The following is a 21,315-nucleotide window of genomic DNA, read 5'->3' on the forward strand; positions in this document are numbered from 1 at the left end:
CAACATATTTTAACACATCTGGACGACTGGTATAAAAAAAAAATTCAGCAAACGCAAAAGTTAGTTACAGTATTTTTTTCTACAAAACACGCTTTAATACAAATACAATATGTTGGTACCCTTTTCCCTCTAAATATTTTTGATATTCGTTTGAAACTTTTTTATAATATTGTAATATGGTCTATCATCGTTTCATTTTACCAAATAAATGTATATTTATTTTCTTACATGAAAACATAATATTTATAACACTGTTAGTTGTATCATTAAATAAACGTTGTGATTTAAATTGAAATTAGTTTTTAAAAATAAGAAAAAAATCTGTTGTCATAAGATGTTTTGTATTCTTGTTTACACAGATTTACATGTTGGTCATACATTAATGCATGAAAAAAAAAATTCTTTGAATCAACATATGAATGTATTATAATAACAATAACAATGACAAATGAACAGATGGATGAAAATTAAAAAAAACCAGTACAGTGGGGTCAGGGCATAGTGGGGACAGAGCATAGTGGGGACGTGGAGGTTACAGGTTTACAGGAATTTTTAAAACTGAAAGTGATAAAATAACTTTCGAAAAAACGCTTCGATGCAAATCGGTAGTTAGTATTTTCAAGCCAATACAGTCCAAACCAAGCACAGTATAAGCCAGTAAAATTAGAAACTTTTAAATTGAGGTTCTGTATTTACCAATAAGCACCAAAGCGTTTATTTGAAAGTGATTTTATTCAGTTTTATCACTTTTATTTATAATAATTCCTGTAGACCTCTGACCTCTCCATTTCCTCATTGCTTTGATTCTACCTATACTCTACTGTACTAGTCCTCTCGGATAAAATCACTTTCAAATTAATGCTTTGACCCTTATTTGTAAATACAGAACCTCAATTTAAAACTTTCTAACTTTACTGGTTTATACTGTGCCGAATTTGTTTTCCGTTATGAATACATATGAGTTCTAACTACTGACAAATTTTCAATTTAAGGGTCTTAAAATTACGGCTAAAAACTAAAAAATCAAAAATACTTGAACCCCTTCTAGGAGGGTGGAAAATTGATTTAATTTAAATTTGATACAACTGACGTGCGCGGCATACCAAATAAATATTTCTTATAAATTTCCGACTCTTTTTCTTGAAATTATAGCCAGTAAAAGTTCTAACTTAAAAACTATTACGGTTTTTTTTTTTTTTTTCAAATTTCGTCTGTGAAGAAGTAAACTTTTTCAAATTTTACCCCACCCCCCCCCCCCAAGTTGAAATTTGCGATTTATAGAATTGCTATTCGAAGGAATTGGTCCAGTATTAAAAAAGTTACAGTGTTTAAAGATAAAAAAAAACACACATCAGAGTAAAACCGATACCTTCTCGCTTTGCATCGAAGCTAAAAATATTTATTCGCTACAATTAAAATAACAATAAGGTTCTTCAGGGCATTAAAACATTTATTAACACCAGCAACAAAAAAAAATCTGTTATCAAAAACAGACCATATTTTCGTTTTTTTACACTGTCATAATGACAAAATAAACAGTACAGTATAGTCGGGGTGTAGTGGGGACGGGATGGTCATAAGTTTTCAGGAATTTTTAAACCTCAAAGTGATAAAATCATTTTCGAAAAAACGCTTCGTTGCAAATCGGTAGTTAGTATTTTCAAGCCAGTACAGTCCAAACCAAGCATAGTATACACCAGCAAAGTTAGAAAGTATTTAATTGAGGTGCTGTATTTATAAATAAGCATCAAAGCGTTCATTTGAAAGTGATTTTTTTCAATTTTATCACTTTTATTTATAATAATTTCTGTAGGCCTGTGACCTTTCTGTCCCTCGTTCCTTTTTTGTATTAAAATAGTTACATTGTTTACAATCACATAAAAAGCCTATGTCAGAGTAAAACCAATACCTTCGCTGCTCTGCATCGAAGCTAAAATATTTTTCTGGATTTTTGTGTAAAAGACTTCAAAAGTGGTTAAATTTAATATCAGTTTTCAATTTTAATTAGCCAAAAAAAACTTAAGTTAAAAAAAAATTAATTAAATTAAAACCTAAAAATGGTACTCGAGTATCAAAACTTAACCGTATCATTCTGCATAGATCTACAAAAAAATGTTGTAATGATTTGATAAAATTCTTATACGAAGTTAGGTGTTTTTGTTAAAGAAAAACTGTAGTGCCGAATATTTTCTTCGTTTAGTTTATCATAGACACTTATGAATTATAACTACTGACAAATTTTCAACTTAAATGTCTTAAAATTACTGGTAAAAAATACAAAAACATAAAAACTTACATCCACCCTAAAGGGTTGGGAAATAGAATAATTTAATTTTGATATAATTGGCGTGTGTGAGCATACCAAATAATTATTTCTTATAAATTTAAACTCGATCCGACTCTTTTTCTCGAAATTATAGCCAGATAAAGTCCTAACTATGGCATGGTTTTTTTTTCGTTTTTTCAAATTTGAACTGTGAGGAAGTAAAGTTTTTCAACTTTACCCCTCCCTCCCATCCAAAGGTACCAAATTTATAAAATGTGTGGTCTATAGAGTTGCTACTCGAAGGAACTGGTCCAGTGTTAAAAAAAGTTACATTGTTTACAGATACAAAGAAAGCCTACTAAAGAGTAAAACGAATACCTCTGCATCGAAGCTAAAAGGTGACATAATTAATGCGGGATATTCACTGGCAGCAGTGTACCCTCGTCATAGTTACCACCCTCCCGTTAATAAACTATGACGAGAGAACCTCTGCTTAAAAACGAACTCACAATAACATGTTGTTTTTCGTTATTTGTTTGTTGTTGTTCAGTTCTCGTACAGTATACTGTAATTCAATGTGTTTTAGCACAATATTTTACTGTTTGAGAGAAGAAACCATTGTACAACATGTTTTTCGACGATTGAAATACAGGGTGTCCCCCACAGAGTTTTATAAAACCTTCTTGATTTTAGACCGAAAACACTTGAAAACAAGACTGAAAATGTATTCTACCAAACAAATTCATAATAATCAGTTTAAGAATAGGAACATTTGAACTTACTATTATTTATATAGGAGGACCAGTAGATAGAATAATAAATGATAATACCTGCTGCTCTTCTCCTGGACACTCGCCTATATATGTATTCATAATTGTTTTTTTATCCGTTTTGGGCGCCATGCACAAAAAAAAACTAATTTAAAACTCAGCGTTATTATGCTGGGTTAAGCATTAAAATTTAGGCGATAATCAAGTATTAATTATAAGAATGAACGATTAATAATGTTAATGGATAAAACAACCAATTATGAACAATCATTATTAAATTGTTAAATGATTGATGGTGTTAAATGTAAATAGACGAGTGTCCAGGAGAAGTGCAGCAAGTATGATAATCTATCGATTTTATCTACTGATCTGCTCTTATCCTTCTATATAAATAATATTGAGTTAATTTGTTCCAATTCTTAAACTGACTATCATGAATTTGATTGATAGAACACATTTTGAATATAATAATATAGCGTAAATTGTTTTCGATCTAATTTCAAGGTTATATTAAATGTTGGCGGGACACCCTGTATTTGACAAAGCGGGTAGATCGTCGAAAAACATGTTGTTGAACATTGGTTACTTCGCACAAGCAGTAAAATATTTTTTACACTAGTACTAAGGCACATTGAATAACAGTGTACTGTACGAAAAGTAAAAAAAAAAAAACAAATAACAATATGTTATTGTGGGTTTGTTTTTTAGTAAAACTAAAAACATAAAATACAATAACATGTTATTGTGAGTTTGTTTTTTGGTAAAACTAAAAAAATATAATACAATTTTTCCTAATAAACACTATTTAGTACTGCAAAAACCACCATTCCTGTGTGATTTCCAGTTGTAACTAGTTGTGTCGTATTATACGTGTAGTACTGAAGTATTTGCAGTTAAAACGCGGCCATGTCTTTCTCTTGGCCTTTGGTGTTGCAAATTGTTCTATCAGTGGGTTTTCTGCAATACGGCGATTCGTGTGTACGTGAAAATTATGCAAAAATAAAAACGAACGGACACTATAAACAATTGCTCGACATGGATACGGGATACTCTCACGATCAATTGAAAGACAGCTTTAATAATATGTCGTGGTTTTCGATTACATGGCCAGTGGCGGAAGCGTGTGATGAAATTTACAAACGACTCGTGTGCAGTTATGTATTTAATTGTGGTCATTATATAAATTTGATCGAACCTCTGTTGACCGAAGAAGGTAAAGATGCGTTAAACGGATTTGTTAACGACGGGGAAGTATCCGTGATTTTATTCGAAGACCAAGTAGTCAAAATGTTAAACGTTTTATACAATTTCGGTAAGGTCGATTTAATGGAACCGTTATGGCTCGTGTACATGTATATGAGTAGTTTGAGCTCACTAGGCATAAGGCGTATATCAAACGACGAAGATACACGAATCCGTTTATTGAACGATCACAAAACAGTTTCCACCCAACTTGCAGAATTCACTGGACAACAATGCAAGTTTGCAGATAATAACCTGTATAACGACAAAATCGTTAATTCTCAATATTTCAAATATCTGGAAGACCTCCATGCTACTCCAATAGTATCGCACAAAAAAATCTTGGAATATGTGCATAAGCTCAAAGACACAATCTACAATAGAATGTCTAAATTAACTAAAAGTATCACCATCGTAACTTGTACATCGTACTTTCAATTTGAACATTTGCGTTTGATATCTGTAATGGAAAAATTCTATTTGAAGCAATTATTGGAAGTTTTTGCAGAAATTACCGACAAATCGGAACAAGAACGTATATCCCTTCTAATAAATAATAAATGCTCCAAAAGTCTTAACCGTGCATTTTTTGGGAGTGTGACCAAAGACGTGAGTGATTGTCAAGATTTTTTCATGAACGTTATGAAATACGTTATATTTTACAACTCGTGGAAATACATATTTGAAATTTCTACACGCGTAAAATCTAAAAAAGGGATGACTATCGATCAGATAAAAAAGTCCAGCGGGAAAACTAAAAACTATTTTGATGAAATTAAAAAGTTTTTGAATTTTGAAAAAGATGAAGAATTAGAAATTATTGCCACACTCTTTAGTCAGTCATTTGCACCCAAGTTAGCCGATCAAGGAGAAAACAAAGAGCTTGAAAATACCGTTTTGGAACAACTAAAAAAAATAAATTCGATTCATTTTCAACTGGGCAGTAATAACTTTTTTGTTGACAAGTTCACCGATAGTTATTATATAAAAAGGAAGCGTTACTTAAGAGCTATAGCTAAGTTTTGGGGTTGCGATACTTTTTTATTAGAGAGTGAATTAAGTTTTTCCATATTTAGTAAATTTTTAAAACATGTATTTGAAGGTATTGATTTTGACGTAATAGATTCATTTATTCGTTATTCTAAAAACCAACATCTATAATTAATTGCATATGGTTTTTTGTTAAATTTAAATTTCTGTTAATATTATTAAAATGTTAAATCATGTTACATTCGTGTCTCTTTCTTTTTAATGTATCATCATAGTTTACCCAATGACCCTACAGTCTTATATTAATATTATAAAAACAATCAATTTTGTCAAATAAATAATGTGCCGTTAACTACAATTTTAACTGGTTTTTATTTCTAATAACTATTTACTTACTAAATCAGCTCCTAATGTCACCATGAAATTATCCTCGAGTCTGTGATTGTGATTTGAGATACACTATAATACTTTCTGTTTTTTTGAGCGTTTTAAAACAGGTTTCAACATCTAAGTAATTCTTCTTAGTGTAATAAACATTATAAAAATAGAAGGGTAAACATGTTGATTATAACTAAGAACTTTTGAAATGTCCGAACATCAAAAAGTGTTGGTCAAAGTCAATTTAACGTTAATTTGTATAGTTTAACATTTCAAAAATTGTATTATTTTATGTACATTATTTTATTTACGAGCATCTTGTATTGCATTTGGGAAGTCATGTTGATTTCTGTCAAATGAGTATTCTGGGCAATCTATTATTATATGATTAATGCTCAGAGTGACATTACAAGTTTCGCAGAGGGGTTTTAGTTCTATGACGAGAGCTACCTCTGCTTAAAAACAAGCTTACATTAACATATTGTTTTCGTTATTTGTTTGGTGTTGTTGAATTTTCGTACAGTGTACTGCTATTTAACGTGTTTTAGCACTAGTGTAAAAAATGTTTTACTGTTTTTTCGAAAAAACCAATTTACAACAACATGTTTTTGGGCGAACTTTTTCTTTATTTATTTTTTTAGGAATAGTTTTAGAACCTAATGTCTGAAATTTTACTGAATATTATCATCAATCAGTTCTATTATTAGTTCTATAAAAATACGAGAACCACTTTTTGGATTGTTTATTTTTTTAATGTTTTTTTTACAAATATTCAAAAGTATCAAATCAATTAATAAAAAACCAGAACAGTGTGGACGGGGAGGTTACAGGTTTACAGGAATTTTTAAAACTGAAAGTGATAAAATGACTTTCGAAAAAACGCTTCGATGCAAATCGGTAGTTAGTATTTTCAAGCCAGTACAGTCCAAACCAAGCATAGTATAAACCAGCAAAGTTAGAAAGTTTTAAATTAAGGTTATGTATTATAAATGAGCATCAAAGCGTTTATTTGAAAGTGATTTTATTCAACTTTATCACTTTTATTTATAATAATTTCTGTAGACCTGTGATCTCTCAGTTTCCTCATTGCTTTGATTACATTATGCCTATACTCTACTGTACTAGTCCTCTCTCGGATAAAATCACTTTAAAATTACCGCTTTGATGATCATTTCTAAATACAGAACCGCAGCTAAAAACTTTCTAACTTTGCTGGTTTATACTGTGCTTGGTTTGGACTGTACTGGCTTGAAAATACTGACTACCGATTTGCATCGAAGCGTTCTTTCGAAAGTGATTTTATTACTTTCAGATTTAAAAATTCCTGTGAAACTGTAAGCTCCCTGTCCCCACTATGCCTGACCCCACTGTACTGGTTTTTTTTCCCGTTTAATATGTTATGGATACATATGAGTTCCAAGTACTGGCAAATTTTCAACACAAAGGTCTTAAAATTACGGCTAAAAACCCCGAAAAACAAAAAAAACTTGTACCCTCCCTAGGGGGATGAGAAATGGGTATAGTTTAAATTTGATACAACTGACGTGTGTGGGCATACCAAATAATTATTCCTTATAAATTTAAACTCGATCCGACTCTTTTTCTCAAAATTATAGCCAGATAAAGTTCTAACTATGGCATGGTTTTTTTTTGTTTTTTTCAAACTTGAACTGCGAGGAAGTTAAGTTTTTTAACTTTTACCCTTCTCAAAGTACCAACTAGATAAAATTTGTGATTTATAGAGTTGCTATTCGAACAAACTGGTTCAGTATTAAAAAAGTTAGAGTGTATAAAGATAAAAAAAAGACCACATCAGAGTAAAACCAATATCTTCTCGCTTTGCACCGAAGCTAAAATGTATTTAAAACATATAATATTCTTTTTGGTGAATAATTGAGTAGTTGTAGTTGTGGTTACATAAATCGCAGGTGCGTATTTTAAAATTATGAAAAACAAGTTATTTTTTTGCAAAACCAGGTATGTTAGACACAAACACTTCATGGCGCTAAACGTTCCAATTCGAATACATATTTTTTTTTTGTGTATGAATTATAAGAAAATATATGGTTTTTCGATTTTACTTGAGTTTTATACTGTATACTGTTTTTTATTGTATTTTAAAACTAGTTTAAATAATATTTTACGGGTTTTGCGAAGAAACAAATGTACAAAAATATGTTTTTCGATGATCGTTTAAGAAGTCAACAAAATATTTGAAAACAAAAAGATTCTAAAATAAAAAATTCTATGTACATTATTTATATGTTATGCGTACAATTCAAGGATTGTGGTTATAATTTTTGGGGCTGCTTAGCTTGAGTCTGAGGGTGCTAAAGTCTCTCTAGTACCCCCTTAGTTGCGCCTATGTCAGCAATAATAATATTTGTTAATTATAATATTTTTTTGACGCCCCTATGGCGAGTAGTTGTACAGATTGTGAGCCTGACCTGCGAACTGGAAACCGATCTTTTTGTAAATATATATAAATAATTGTAAATTATTGTGAATAAAGGATGTCGGACTGGGAGGGAAGCAAAGCGAAAGCGTTCCCTTCCCAGTCTGGGCAATTCAGCGATAAAAAAAAAGGTAATAGAGTACACGTTTTACAAATAAAAGAAATAAACGAATAAAACAATAAAATACAATATGAAAAAAAAGACAAAACCGATTTTTAAAGTTTTAAAAATGTATTAAATAAATTATTTTCTAGGATTACCAATTTATTGTTTTTTTTTTCATATTTGTTTGGCGGTATTTGTGAATGTTTTTTTTTACTGTAAACTACTCTGAAGTGTACATTTGTAATACTTCAAACAATATCTTATCGATTATATGAATAATAAAATGCAAAATGACATATTTTTTTCATTAGGACGACGCAAGGACGACTATGGACACAGGGTATCCTATTGAGAATTAATAGCTGAAATATCATATTTACATATTTTAATCTATTTTATAGGTTCTTTCATTTGTCTTGTTGTAAGACACAGCAGCTTTAGTTACTTGAAGACGAACAGAACACACATCTCATTATGTTTGGTGAAAAGGTCATTCGGGTAGTAGTTTACATGAGACCATTTTAAGTTTTTAGAGACAATTTAGGGACGTCCTTTAACTAACAAAAAGTTTAAGGACATTTAAGGACCTTTATATATATGTACAAATAATACATAAATTAGGAAATAGTAATTATATAAATATTCCAATTATAATACATTTGTGAACATTCAACTATCATGTAAACTATGTAATGATATGAAACGTATTTATCAAATGTTCAGATAAATCGAGTTTTTCCATAATACGACCCAGCAGATCATTTAAATGAACATGAACAGAAATTTGTTTGAATAGGTAATAAGGTCTTTCGTGTAGAAGTTTGCAGTGCTGAGAAGGAATTCGTTCCAAAAGACACGGATTCCTGAAACGAGTTCTTTTTATAGGAACGAAGCTTGGAACTGCTTCCTTTAAAAATAAAGGAACGAGGAAAATGAACGAATTCTTTTTTTTGAGGAACGTGAACGAAAATTACTACAGTCCCTTAAATTTTTTAAAAACATATTTTAGTGTAGTTTTTTAGCTTCGATGCAAAGCGAGAAGGTATTGGTTTTACTCTGATGTGTTTTTTTTTTATCTGTATACACTGTAACTTTTTTAATACTGGACCAATTCCTTCCAGTAGCAACTCTATAAATCGCAAATTTCATCTAGTTGGTACTTTGAAAGAGATTTTATCCGAGAGGACTAGTACAGTAGAGTATAGGCATAATGTAATCAAAGCAATGAGGAAACGGAGAGGTCACAGGTCTACAAGAATTATTATAAATAAAAGTGATAAAATTGAATATAATCGCTTTCAAATAAACGCTTTGATGCTCATTTGTAAATACAGAACCTTCATTTAAAACTTTCTAACTTTGCTGGTTTATACTGCGCTTGGTTTGGACTGTACTGGCTTGAAAATACTAACTACCGATTTGCATCGAAGCGTTTTTTTAAAAGTGATTTTATCACTTTCAGATTTAGAAAATTCCTGTAAACCTGAGACCTCCCCGTCACCACTACGCCCCGACCCAACTATGCTCCGTCCCCACTATGCCCCGACCCCACTGTACTGGTTTTTTTGTTTCTAAGCGTTTTAAATAAGATTTAGTTTTAGTTGGTTTTCGTTGACTATTGACAACGGAACGACCCCTACATACCCCAGCCTATATCGCAGGCTATCTAAATGAATCTATTGACTATAAATACTGTTATTATGACATTAATATATATGTATATATATTTTTTAAATAATAAATTGTATGGTGCCAATTGGATATTACCGTCGTTTCTTGTTAACTGTTGTATCTTAAAGGTCTTAGGTTTTCCGAATTATCATTTCTGATTTCTATGTTGCCTGCTGCTCTATAAATATTATTTTCCAATACTTTTAGATAAGGAGTACCACAAATTTGTTTTGTTGTCGACTGTTGATGAAGATTATTGTTGACCGTTATCATGATCTCATTACCACTACTGGCAATTGATATTTATAACTGATATTTATAATTATATTATAGTATGTAGTTAAAAAACATATTATATAGATAACAGATTGATGCCTTTTGAATAGATGCTAGTATATTTAAATTCTAATAAAAAAAATTACATTTATTTATTTTTTGGAAATAGTTATCTATTTGATTTTTCCATTTCCCATATTTTCGACTTATTGATATACCTATAATTTTGAATTAGATTTAAAATTTAAAATTATTAATTATTTAATATATTCATCTGATATTAATGATATTAATATAATGCCATCAATGATATTAAATAAATAATTTGACAAAAAACATGATATTGTAGCGGTCACGATGACGCGTGAGCGCTAACGCGAATAAATGAGCTTAATTAATATAAAAAGAGTAGATAATAACAAAAAGATTTATTTTGATTAACAAAAAAATGTAGTAAGCAGAAAAGCGCAGAAAGTTCTCGGACGTCTATACTCGGTGGCGTCGTTGAGAGAAGAGGTCGATGGCCGGAGGACGGTCCCGTTGCACGCTGTCGATGGTAGTGGGCGCTTGAGCGGTGTGACCAACCGTCTTCACGGGGCCTGCCGCCACCGGGGAGAAATTATGTGGTGGTGCGCCGCCACATTACTCCCCCCCGGCAAAGAAGAAAAAACAGACCCGTTTGTTTTTGATGTCGGAAGGTGATTGATCGATCGCATCGCATAAGAGTGGTCGGTGAGTGGATCGTCGCGTAAAATGAAAGCCGGCTTAAGTCGGTCCACGGAGATCCAGGACGTCCGGTTGCCGAGCTGCAGCTTGAAATCCTTGGGACGACGTTCGAGCACGGCGTACGGCCCTTCGTAACGGGGTTGAAGTGGCGCGCGGTGTGCGTCGACCCGGACAAAAACGTGGCTGACGTTGTCGAGCTGAGTGGGCACGAAGATGCGCTTGCCCGAGTCATGATCTGTCCCCTGTATAGGTCGAAGTCGGGCCATTGAATCTCTTAGCGCGGCGACGAGGTCATGCGCCGTCGGTTCGGGCGGCGCCGAGTGAAACAGTTCACCGGGCAGCCGGAGGGATGTCCCGTAAACCAACTCCGCCGGAGCCGCGCCGATGTCCTGCTTGACGGTGTTCCGCAGCGCGAGGAGAACGATCGGCAGGTGTCGTGTCCAATGCGGTGACTCGTATGCGGTGAGTGCCGCCTTGAGCGTCCGGTGTAGACGTTCCACCAAGCCGTTGGCTTGCGGGTGGTATGGGGACGTGCGGACGTGCTGAATGCCGAACGTGGTGTTGAGTGTTCTCATAAGCTCGGACTCGAACTGCCGTCCCTGATCTGCCGTGACGACATCCGGGACCCCGAAGCGAGCGATCCAGTTTGACACGAGAGTGGAGGCGACGGTTTGTGCGCACATACTATCGACGGGCCACGCCTCCGGCCAGCGCGTGTAACGATCGATACAGGTGAGCAGATATTTGGCGTTGTTGGACGTGGGCAGTGGACCTACAAGGTCGAGATGTATGTGTCCGAACCGGCGGTCTGGGGCCGCAAACGGTGCTAGCGGTGATGTAGTGTGCTTGTGAACTTTGGCCCTCTGACATTGTTCACACGTTCGGACCCATCGGCGTATTTCCCGATCCATACCGGGCCAGACGAAACGTGCCTTAACAATTCGGCTGGTGGCTGCGCGACCGCCATGAGCCTGCCCGTGAAGCGTTGTGAAAACTGCGCGTCGGTGGCACTGCGGGACGAGCAGTCTCGTCCGGTTATACGCTACGTCGAAGTAGACGGGCCCGTTCGCTGTCTGGCGCGCTTCGAGGTCTAGTGAGGTTTTTGTGACGCCGGAAATGATGTCCCTGAGTTCTCTGTCGTTCGCTTGGTCGACTGCCCACTGATTGAGGTCCGGCAGGCCGTCTTCGAGAGTGGCCAACTCGAGGCGTGAAAGGGCGTCGGGCACCACGTTACTCTCGCCGCTGACGTGTTCGATGTCGTGGATAAGTCACCTGTGCAGTGACTTCCGCGGTTTCCACGAGCGCCCCGCTGTTCGCCGTCACGCGCACCCACGATTGGGACGAATTACTCCGAGAGTTTCCGAGTGTGACACGCGAGTCGCCCGTCCCGGAAACATTTCTTCACGGAGTCGAGCACGTGCTCCAAACGACAGGTCCGCCGCTTTTCGCCCGCCCGCGACGATTACCGCCGGACCGACTCATCATCGCACGACGCGATTTTGAACTTATGCAGAAGCAGGGTATCTGCCGCCCTTCGGCCAGTTCCTGGGCGAGCCCGCTTCTCTTGGTTCCAAAGAAAGACGGATCATACCGACCCTGTGGAGACTACCGTCGGCTTAACCACGTCACCGTTCCGGACCGGTACCCGCTGCCGTACCTCCACGATTTCACGGCGAACTTGGCAGACAAAACAGTTTTTTCCAAACTCGACCTGGTCCGTGCCTACCACCAGGTGCCCATCGCTGCCAGCGACGTCCACAAGACCGCCGTCACAACACCGTTTGGCCTCTTCGAGTTTCCGGTAATGTGTTTTGGACTCCGCAACGCCGCACAAACGTTTCAGAGGTTAGTGAATTCAATTCTCGCCGGGCTCGATTACGTTTTCGCCTATGTCGACGACGTCCTCATCGCGTCTGCAAGTGCGGAGCAGCACGTCGAACACGTTCGCACCGTCCTCGGTCGGTTCGAGAAGTTCGGCATTGCAATTAATCCGGCCAAGTGCGTTTTCGCCGCCCGTACGCTCACGTTTCTCGGACACGTCGTCGATGCGCAGGGCTTACGCCCGAACCCGGATAGCGTCAGTGCCATCCGTCAGTGGCCGCAGCCGAACACCAAAAAGGAGCTGCAGCGTTTTCTCGGGTCGCTGAATTTTTACCATCGGTTCATCCCGAACGCGGCTAGACTTCAAGCACCGCTCTATGACATCACCGCTCTGGTTCCGAAACGCGACGGCCCACTCTCGTGGACAAACACAGCGCGCGAAGCGTTTCAAGCTTGCAAGGAAGCTCTCGCCGCTACAGCACGACTCGTGCATCCACATCACGAAGCACCGTTGCGCCTGTGTACCGACGCGTCGAACATCGCTGTGGGTGCAACACTCGAACAGCGCTCCGGAGACGACTGGCAACCACTCGGGTTTTTCTCGCGCAAACTCACAGACTGTTCGTTTGTCGGTCGGGTCGACAAGGCGATGTCGCCGCACGTCGACAAGGAGGCCGAAATAATGAAGAAAATCGGCCCCGATGATGGCGCGCGAAACGTCGGCCATCTCGAACGTCCAGGTGAACGTTCGTGAGAGGCCGAGGTCGAGGTTGAGCGTCTTGGGCCCAAAGGTTTTTATATGCGTTCCGTTGGCAGCTGTGAGGCGGACGTCGGATGGTTGTCGTGAGCTGTGGTCGTGGGGCATGACCGAAATCTCGGCGCCCGTGTCAATAAGAAACAACCTACCGGAGCGGAGGTCGTTCACGTGTACCCGCGTATTTTTACTCACGGCATGCAGGGCGGGAGTCCTGTCCGTGACGCCTAGTTTTCCGCCGGCGCGGAGGTAACATGGTCCTGCGCCTTTGGCTTGAAATTACACGGCGGGCGGCAATTGCGAGCGCCGTTGCCGTATTTCTCGTGGTAGTAGCACGCCTGTGTTGGTTGCTGTGCGGCCCACTGCGTCGATGAGTGTTGTCGCTGCCGCGGGACATCCTTCGACGAGTTGACAATCTTTGTCAGCGACTGGACTTGCTGAGACAGCGCTGACACCGCACTAGCCAAATCTGCCATTTGGTCCTTGGAGAAGGCGTCGACGGACTGGGGGCTCGACGCTTCCATTACTCTGTCCGCGCGAGAAGCTAAGGAGTCCAGAGGGGCGTCGAGGCTGGCGATGATGGCCATGACGTTGGACGGCAGCTTCTGTAACCAGAACTCTTTCAGGGCTTCCTCGCCGATACCGGCGGGCATGACGCTGCGCATGTCGCGGAGCAGTTGTGACGGCCTACGGTCGCCCATGCCCCCGGGTTTGACGATCTCTCGGAAGCGAACGGACTTGGGTAGACTGTAAGCGTCGATCAAACGTGAGCGAATTGCATCATACGACGCGGTTGGCCCGAGGAGATCACCGATGGTGCGGACGCCATCTTCGTCCAAAGCACCGATGACGAAATTCACGCGAGTACTGTCGGCGGTCAAGCGGTGGTTCGCGAACACGGATTCCGCGTGTATAAACCAAAAATCAGGCGATTGTTTCCAAAACGACGGGAGGCGTACGTTGGCGATCGCGTTGACGGAAACATCGTTTTGTTTTTGCTCCTCGATCATGGCGGCAAAACGGAACGAGCGGGTACCGGGCGAAATCAACTAACAACGGACGATGCGTATTTCTAAACTCGAGGTCACCAATGTAGCGGTCACGATGACGCGTGAGCGCTAACGCGAATAAATGAGCTCAATTAATATAAAAAGAGTAGATAATAACAAAAAGATTTATTTTGATTAACAAAAAAATGTAGTAAGCAGAAAAGCGCAGAAAGTTCTCGGACGTCTATACTCGGTGGCGTCGTTGAGAGAAGAGGTCGATGGCCGGAGGACGGTCCCGTTGCACGCTGTCGATGGTAGTGGGCGCTTGAGCGGTGTGACCAACCGTCTTCACGGGGCCTGCCGCCACCGGGGAGAAATTATGTGGTGGTGCGCCGCCACAATATCTTGAAATCACAAGATAATTTTAACCTTATAATCAAATTCAAAATAATAATATGATAATTTCTTAAATAACTTAGTTAGAAAAAAGGGACGAAAGGTGGAACGAGTTCTTTTTGTAGAGGAATTGGATCTGGAACGAGTTCCTTCTTTGTATAAGAACGAGGATCTGGAACGAGTTATTATTTTAGGAAATGAACGGGGAACGGAACGAGTTCCGTTTAAAAAAGTAACTTTCCAAACACTGGAAGTTTGTATGCAGTCGTTATAGGTTTTTTAAAGTAATTTTGGGACGAAATACACCAAAAAAAAAAAAATTTATTAGTAATAATTTGGAACCCAGCATTATTATTTTGGGTTAAGTGTTAAAACTTAGGTACTAATAAAATATTAATAATAGGATTAATCCATTTATAATGTTAACGGATAAAAAAACCAATTTTGATCGTCGAAAAACATGTTATTGTACATTGGTTTCTTAGCACAAATAGTAAAATATTATTTACACTAGTGTTAAAACACATGTAATAGCAGTATGAAATCTCAACAATAACAAACAAATAACGAAACACAATATGTTGTTGTGAGTTCATTTTAAAATCAATTCCACAGATTGATAACAACTATGCCGAAAACTGTTATATAAAAAAGGCAGTACAGTGTTAGGGTAGGGTGGGAGATGAGCATAATTTAAATTTGACACTATTTGCGTGTAGTGGAATGTTAAATAAATATTTCTTATAAATTTCAAATCGATCCGACCTATTTTTTTAAAATTATAGCTAGTTTAAGTTGAAACAAAAAAACAAGTATGGTGATTTCTTCAACTTTTACCTCCCTCTTAAGTACCAAACGAAACCAGTTTGTATCATACAAAATTAGAGAGTTTACCTCTGTGTAAATATTTGTAACAACCCGGCATAAGTATAATGTCAAACGATAAGTCAGTAAATGGCGGTGATAAATTTACAGTTTTTTTTTATTTCACAATTTCAAACCGTATGATTTTTATTTTTTACTTTGTCTAAATTCTATTTTAACCATTAAACCAACCAAGCATATTAAACAGTTTGCATAATGAGATTAACTATACCATTTATTTTTAACTGGGTACTAACCTACCACGTCAAATGGCTACAACTTTTAACGAGTTCGGTATAAACCAACGTTGTTAAACTTTTTTGTTCTTGAAATGTAGAATTAAGGCACAACACGTGGCTAACGTTAGTCATTAGCACGGTATTCTACTACGGTTATACCCGTGGTCGTTATCCAAAAACGGGGTGCTTGTTTTAGACACCCTCAGTTCGTGTTAGAATATTAGTTATGTTAGTTTTTCAGTTACTCTATACTCACACTAAACTGTTTGTTTTCATCTAGTACGTATGTGGTTTTGCGTTAAAAGTGTTTTTTTTTTTACCCTATTTGTTTCCAATATTATATACTTAGTAGTCACCGCTAACTAGTTCTTACCGCAAACTGGGATATCTTTTTTTTTTTTTTTTCCCTCACATGCACCCAAAGAAGACCGGGGGGGGGAACGCGCCTGGTGAGGAATTACTTTCCCCGGTTTCCCGATGCCATTTATTGTACAATAGCCAACAATAAATATAACAACAATTACAAAACTTAAACTAACACATCAACCTTGGGATGGGGGCCCAATAACAATATTCACATTGGGCCACTTCAAATTAATTTAAGTACAATTTATCTTATAATCTACTTAATTACTATACAATTTACAAAGTTTATACAGTTATTTACAATAATTACACTGCCGATACTTCTCGGACTGGTGACGCGCGCACCCGCCACCCTTGACGACCAGGACGCTCAGGTTGGACGCTGCCTAGCCCTCTCTGCATCCTCCTTATCTTTCAAAACGGACTCCGCAAAGTGGGCAACAGCGTTCCAGGCGTCTGGACTCGACGTCATGCAGTCGACCAGCCTCCCCAAGACGACTTCATCGATTACACCGCACAGGTCCCGCCTGTGGGACTCCCAGGCCGGACACTCTACCAGCGTGTGGCGAGCACTGTCCAACATGGCATCACCCAACATGTTGGACTGGGTGGCCTTTGTACACTCCGCCCGAAGGCCGGCAATCTCCTCCGTCCACCAGTGAGCGGGTGGTTTGTTTCCTCTGGGGCCCCTTCTGGTTGGGAGGGCCGAGTCGCAAGCGATTGTGGCCCTCCTCTCGAACTCCACCGCCCACCACTCTGCGCACTCCGCCGGATCTTCTGGGGGCTCTTCTACCGCCCTACCCCATTTCGCCAGACTATGACCGGTTTGGAAGGCCTCCAAGTTGATACCCTTGTCAGTGCTCCATCCCCTTATTTGTTGTCTGGCAGGTAGTCGAGCTGTGTGCACGCCCGTGGTCAACTCAAATAGTAGTAGGTAGCAATCTTAGTGAACAATTTTTGTGCAGAGACATAGGCGCGGCCTTCCAGCTCAAACCACGCTCGCGCGTCGAGTACACCGAAGAGCTCGAGAAAGGGTCTCTTGGACTCGACTCTCAACACTACATGGTCGACCTCGTCTTTTCCGTCGTTTTTGGACACGACAGAGGAGACTTTCGCAAAAAACTCCTTGGGCGCTAACCGGGCCTCTACAGCCAGGCCAGGCCGAAACCCTTCCCTCGCCACATCCCGGAACAAAAGTTGTTCTGGGGGGAAAGGTGGGAGAGGAGTTCCAGAGCTAAAAGTGAGGGCGAGAAACCCAAGAAACGTGTTAGTTGGGCAACGGCGGGATCCGCCGCGGCTGCCGCGCAGTGTTTTCAATCTTATCGTAGCCGGCCAAAAATAGAATTTTACTATAATCTGATATTATTTTTAAGTATAAGTATCGTACAGTTCATAAGTTTTAGAAAGCTAAGTTACCACTCGCTAACGTTTTATCGACTTTTATACTACACGTATACTGCATAACTATGTCACAAAAATGTAGAAATCGTTCATTTCTTCTTTGGAAATACTCATTGGACGTTGTGAGATTATTACTTGTATTGACCGTACTAGAATTTATTTTTTATTTTTTAAAAAATGGAGATCAATATAATTGGTAAGTATTGACTAAAATTACGATTTTGAGCGACGCGGTGCAGATATTAGTATTATTTATGAAAGGGTAATTATTTATATTATGTAAAACGCAGTATTAAAACCTATGTTTCTTAAATCAAATAGCATGGCAAAAAAAAATTAGGGATTATTAGAGGTTGTTACTTAATATGGTCATGTTCTAAATTTTCTCCTCTATAAAATCGACTAAATTAGAAATGCCGCATCTCGCCGCTTTTTTGCTAATCTTTAATTACAATTTGCAATTAAACTCTTAATTGCAGAACACTTTAAATTTAATAAACTCATTTTAACTACATTTTAACAACTCGCTTTTTTTTCTTCGATGTTTCTTTTTTTTTTATTGAATATAATAATAATAATAATATTTAGTTCAAATTATTATAACACTCACAGAAATATATTGCATTCTATGTATTATGTTTATATAATTTATTTACATTAACGTTCTCTAGTTTGTACAATATTTATTTACAGTTAATTAATAATTAACTGTAATTTTGTTAATAAAATTAGTATGTTGGCTTATTTTTATTCATATTAGTACAATTTTACATCATTAACGAATTTTGACCAGCTAAAATAGCAATTGAAAACACTGTGCGCCGGGGGGATTGGACTGCTCGGGGGGTTTGCCAGCAAAAACTCCTCCCTGAACTCCCTAACGAAATTGGCAAAAACACAGAAACCGTGGATATAACGCCTGGAAACAGGAGCCCTGTGGTGAGGAGGTTGGACCTACCACAGGTGCATGGTAGGTGTATGTCGCATCTTTACCTTGTGCACAGATAAATTGTAAATTGTGTCTTACTTATTTTTAACATGTGTGTTTAGTCAGTGGAGGACATCCGTGGACGTACCCCCGTACATTCGTCAAACGTTTTTGCTCGTCTCGTCGTCTGGTAACTTTTTTTTAGTACCTTTGTCGAGCAAATGCCAAATTTGTAAAATTTATTTTTTATTATATTTACCCTGTTAAGTACAAAGTCACATAATGACTGAATTCAAATGGTTTGCCGGTGTGGGAGAGTGGCTACCGGTGTACCAGTATAACAAGAACTATACCGTCGTATACAATTGGCAAACCCACGAGTAACCCATCTACCGCCTAAATAATTTTAAAACGTGTGTTTAAAAAACAACTATTATGTAACTATGTTTGTAATAGAAACAAAATATGGTCAAGCCAACGGTTTTTACCGATCTGTTATAAGCCTTATTATTCCAAAGGCATTTTTAGTCATTTTTTCCATTATCGTTTACCTAAACCGATATATGTCGTTTTCCCTCTCCGGTCGGGTAAATACTATATTTAAATAATTTAAATTATTCTCGGTCTCCGAGACGCCGCCGTTGTAATTTACGACCAACCTTACCAGAGATGCAGAACGATGACGTTATCATTGTTGGCGACAATAGAGAAACATACACGAGACAAAGAAATACGGGTATAATGGTTCGAGTTGGGAATCGTCTGGGAGTTATCTTTTTTAAGCATTGCCTTAGCGGATAAATCATTGAATGAAGTCCCTTAAATAGTTTACCATACCTAATATTCAGTGAAGTTCAAAAGTTAAAACTCAATATTTTGCACAAGCCTTCCGCCTTAGTCCAATGTATTCCAAACAGTCTTGAATATAGCTATTCAATTTTCAGACCTACAATACGCATCACCAAATATTGGTCATTTTAACTTAGTAAAATAAAACTGCATTGGTTTCGGTCTTTCACTGTCAAGTCAAAACTCAAGAATAACATAGCAACACGTGACTTGTATTAACGAGCTTTACCAAGTAGATTTGTTGGCTATGTTGCACTATACTATAAATATTATAACCTATAATATTTGTTTGTATATAAATTTCAATATGTATAATCTTTTGCTCATATCTAATAAAGACAAACGTCCAATAACAAGATGTGTGATAAAAAAAAACCAGTACAGTGGGGTCGGGGCATAGTGGGGACGGAACATAGTGGAGACGGGGAGGTCACAGGCTTACAGGAATTTTTAAATCTGAAAGTGATAAAATAACTTTCGAAAAAACACTTCGATGTAAATCGGTAGTTAGTATATTCAAGCCAGTACAGTCCAAACCAAGCACAGTATAAACCAGCAAAGTTAGAAAGTTTTAAATGAAGGTTCTGTATTTACAAATGAGCATCAAAGCGTTTATTTGAAAGTGATTTTATTCAATTTTATCACTTTTATTTATAATTCCTGTAGACCTGTGACCTCTCTGTTTCCTCATTGCTTTGATTACATTATGCCTATACTGTACTAGTCCTCTCGGATAAAATCACTTTAAAATTAACGCTTGTTATATTTTGTTGGAATGGTCGACGATTCATGTTTCAATCGTTTGTACTCCATAGTTTAAATTATAATCGCTTATTCTCAATAAAATTAACATTTATGTATTATATACTTTCATTAAAGCAATCTCACACAAACTATTTATACTTCATAGATTATATTATTTCGAAGCTATATTACACTTCTATTTTACTAGATTGACAATGTACTAAATAAAATGCATCTAAAAAAACCTTTTCATAGATCCTTAAAATGTAAAGGGTGGGATAGTGAAACGGGTTTTCCCATTTAAATACATTAGAAAATCGCCGTTTTACTACTCTATCCTGCATATTAATTTGTTGTTATTTTCTAAAGAAAAATCGATTTTCTTACATTTAAATTGAAATAAATCATATACTGGTACTGTGATGGAGAAAACAATACATTTTACCTACATTTATTACTTATTAGTTAAATATTACTAACGTGTATAGCCACTAGCGGTCGGCTGTTACCTGTTATTTAACAATAACCTTTTTTTGGTGATTTTAATAATAGTATAGGAGCAGTATCATGATGTTAAATGTTCACGAGATTTGATCTAGTCATAAAATAAAGTACTATCATTCATGACTTTTAAATACTATTAAAATATATCTTAACTTGAACACAGTAATAAAATAATGAAATATTTTATACAAAATTAGAGCTACAAAATTCTAAACTAAAAAATTAAAACTAGCACGAAGCAGATTATCTCATATTAGACAATTTAAACAATCACACGTGAATCTCTTTAAATGAATAACAGTATAACAATATGCAAAACATTAGTTTTCCTTTAAAAAAATTGTGTAATAAAAAGTACATTTTAAGGCGGTATACTGCATAAAAACCAACACTTAATCTGAATCCAAAAAACAACAGTCCTCTTCATAATTTGCAGGTAGTTGGACCTTATATACTCATAGTTGACGGTAAGGTAACGCAGGCGATAAAATAACGAGATAACGACAGTGGTTTTGTTGTATCAGAATCATTAAGTGTCTTAATAAGTACACGGATAGGTTCTTTTCCCAATAAATCGTGT

The 21,315-nt window shown here is 37.4% G+C and overlaps 1 protein-coding gene across 1 annotated transcript; it reads right to left on the reverse strand.

The window, feature by feature from the left end:
- Nucleotides 1-13,682: 13,682 nt before the first annotated feature.
- LOC126847777 (uncharacterized) lies at nucleotides 13,683-14,465 on the reverse strand. The gene has a single exon (XM_050588177.1). The coding sequence runs from the start codon at nucleotides 14,463-14,465 to the stop codon at nucleotides 13,683-13,685; it is 783 nt and encodes a 260-aa protein (XP_050444134.1).
- Between the last annotated feature and the right edge of the window lie 6,850 nt (nucleotides 14,466-21,315).

Source organism: Adelges cooleyi, unplaced genomic scaffold (assembly GCF_023614345.1).
Source record: "Adelges cooleyi isolate 19-005CV unplaced genomic scaffold, UGA_ACOO_1.1 ACOO_flye_CR_arks_rails_tigmint_CR_PRNA_119, whole genome shotgun sequence".
NCBI lineage: Eukaryota > Metazoa > Arthropoda > Insecta > Hemiptera > Adelgidae > Adelges > Adelges cooleyi.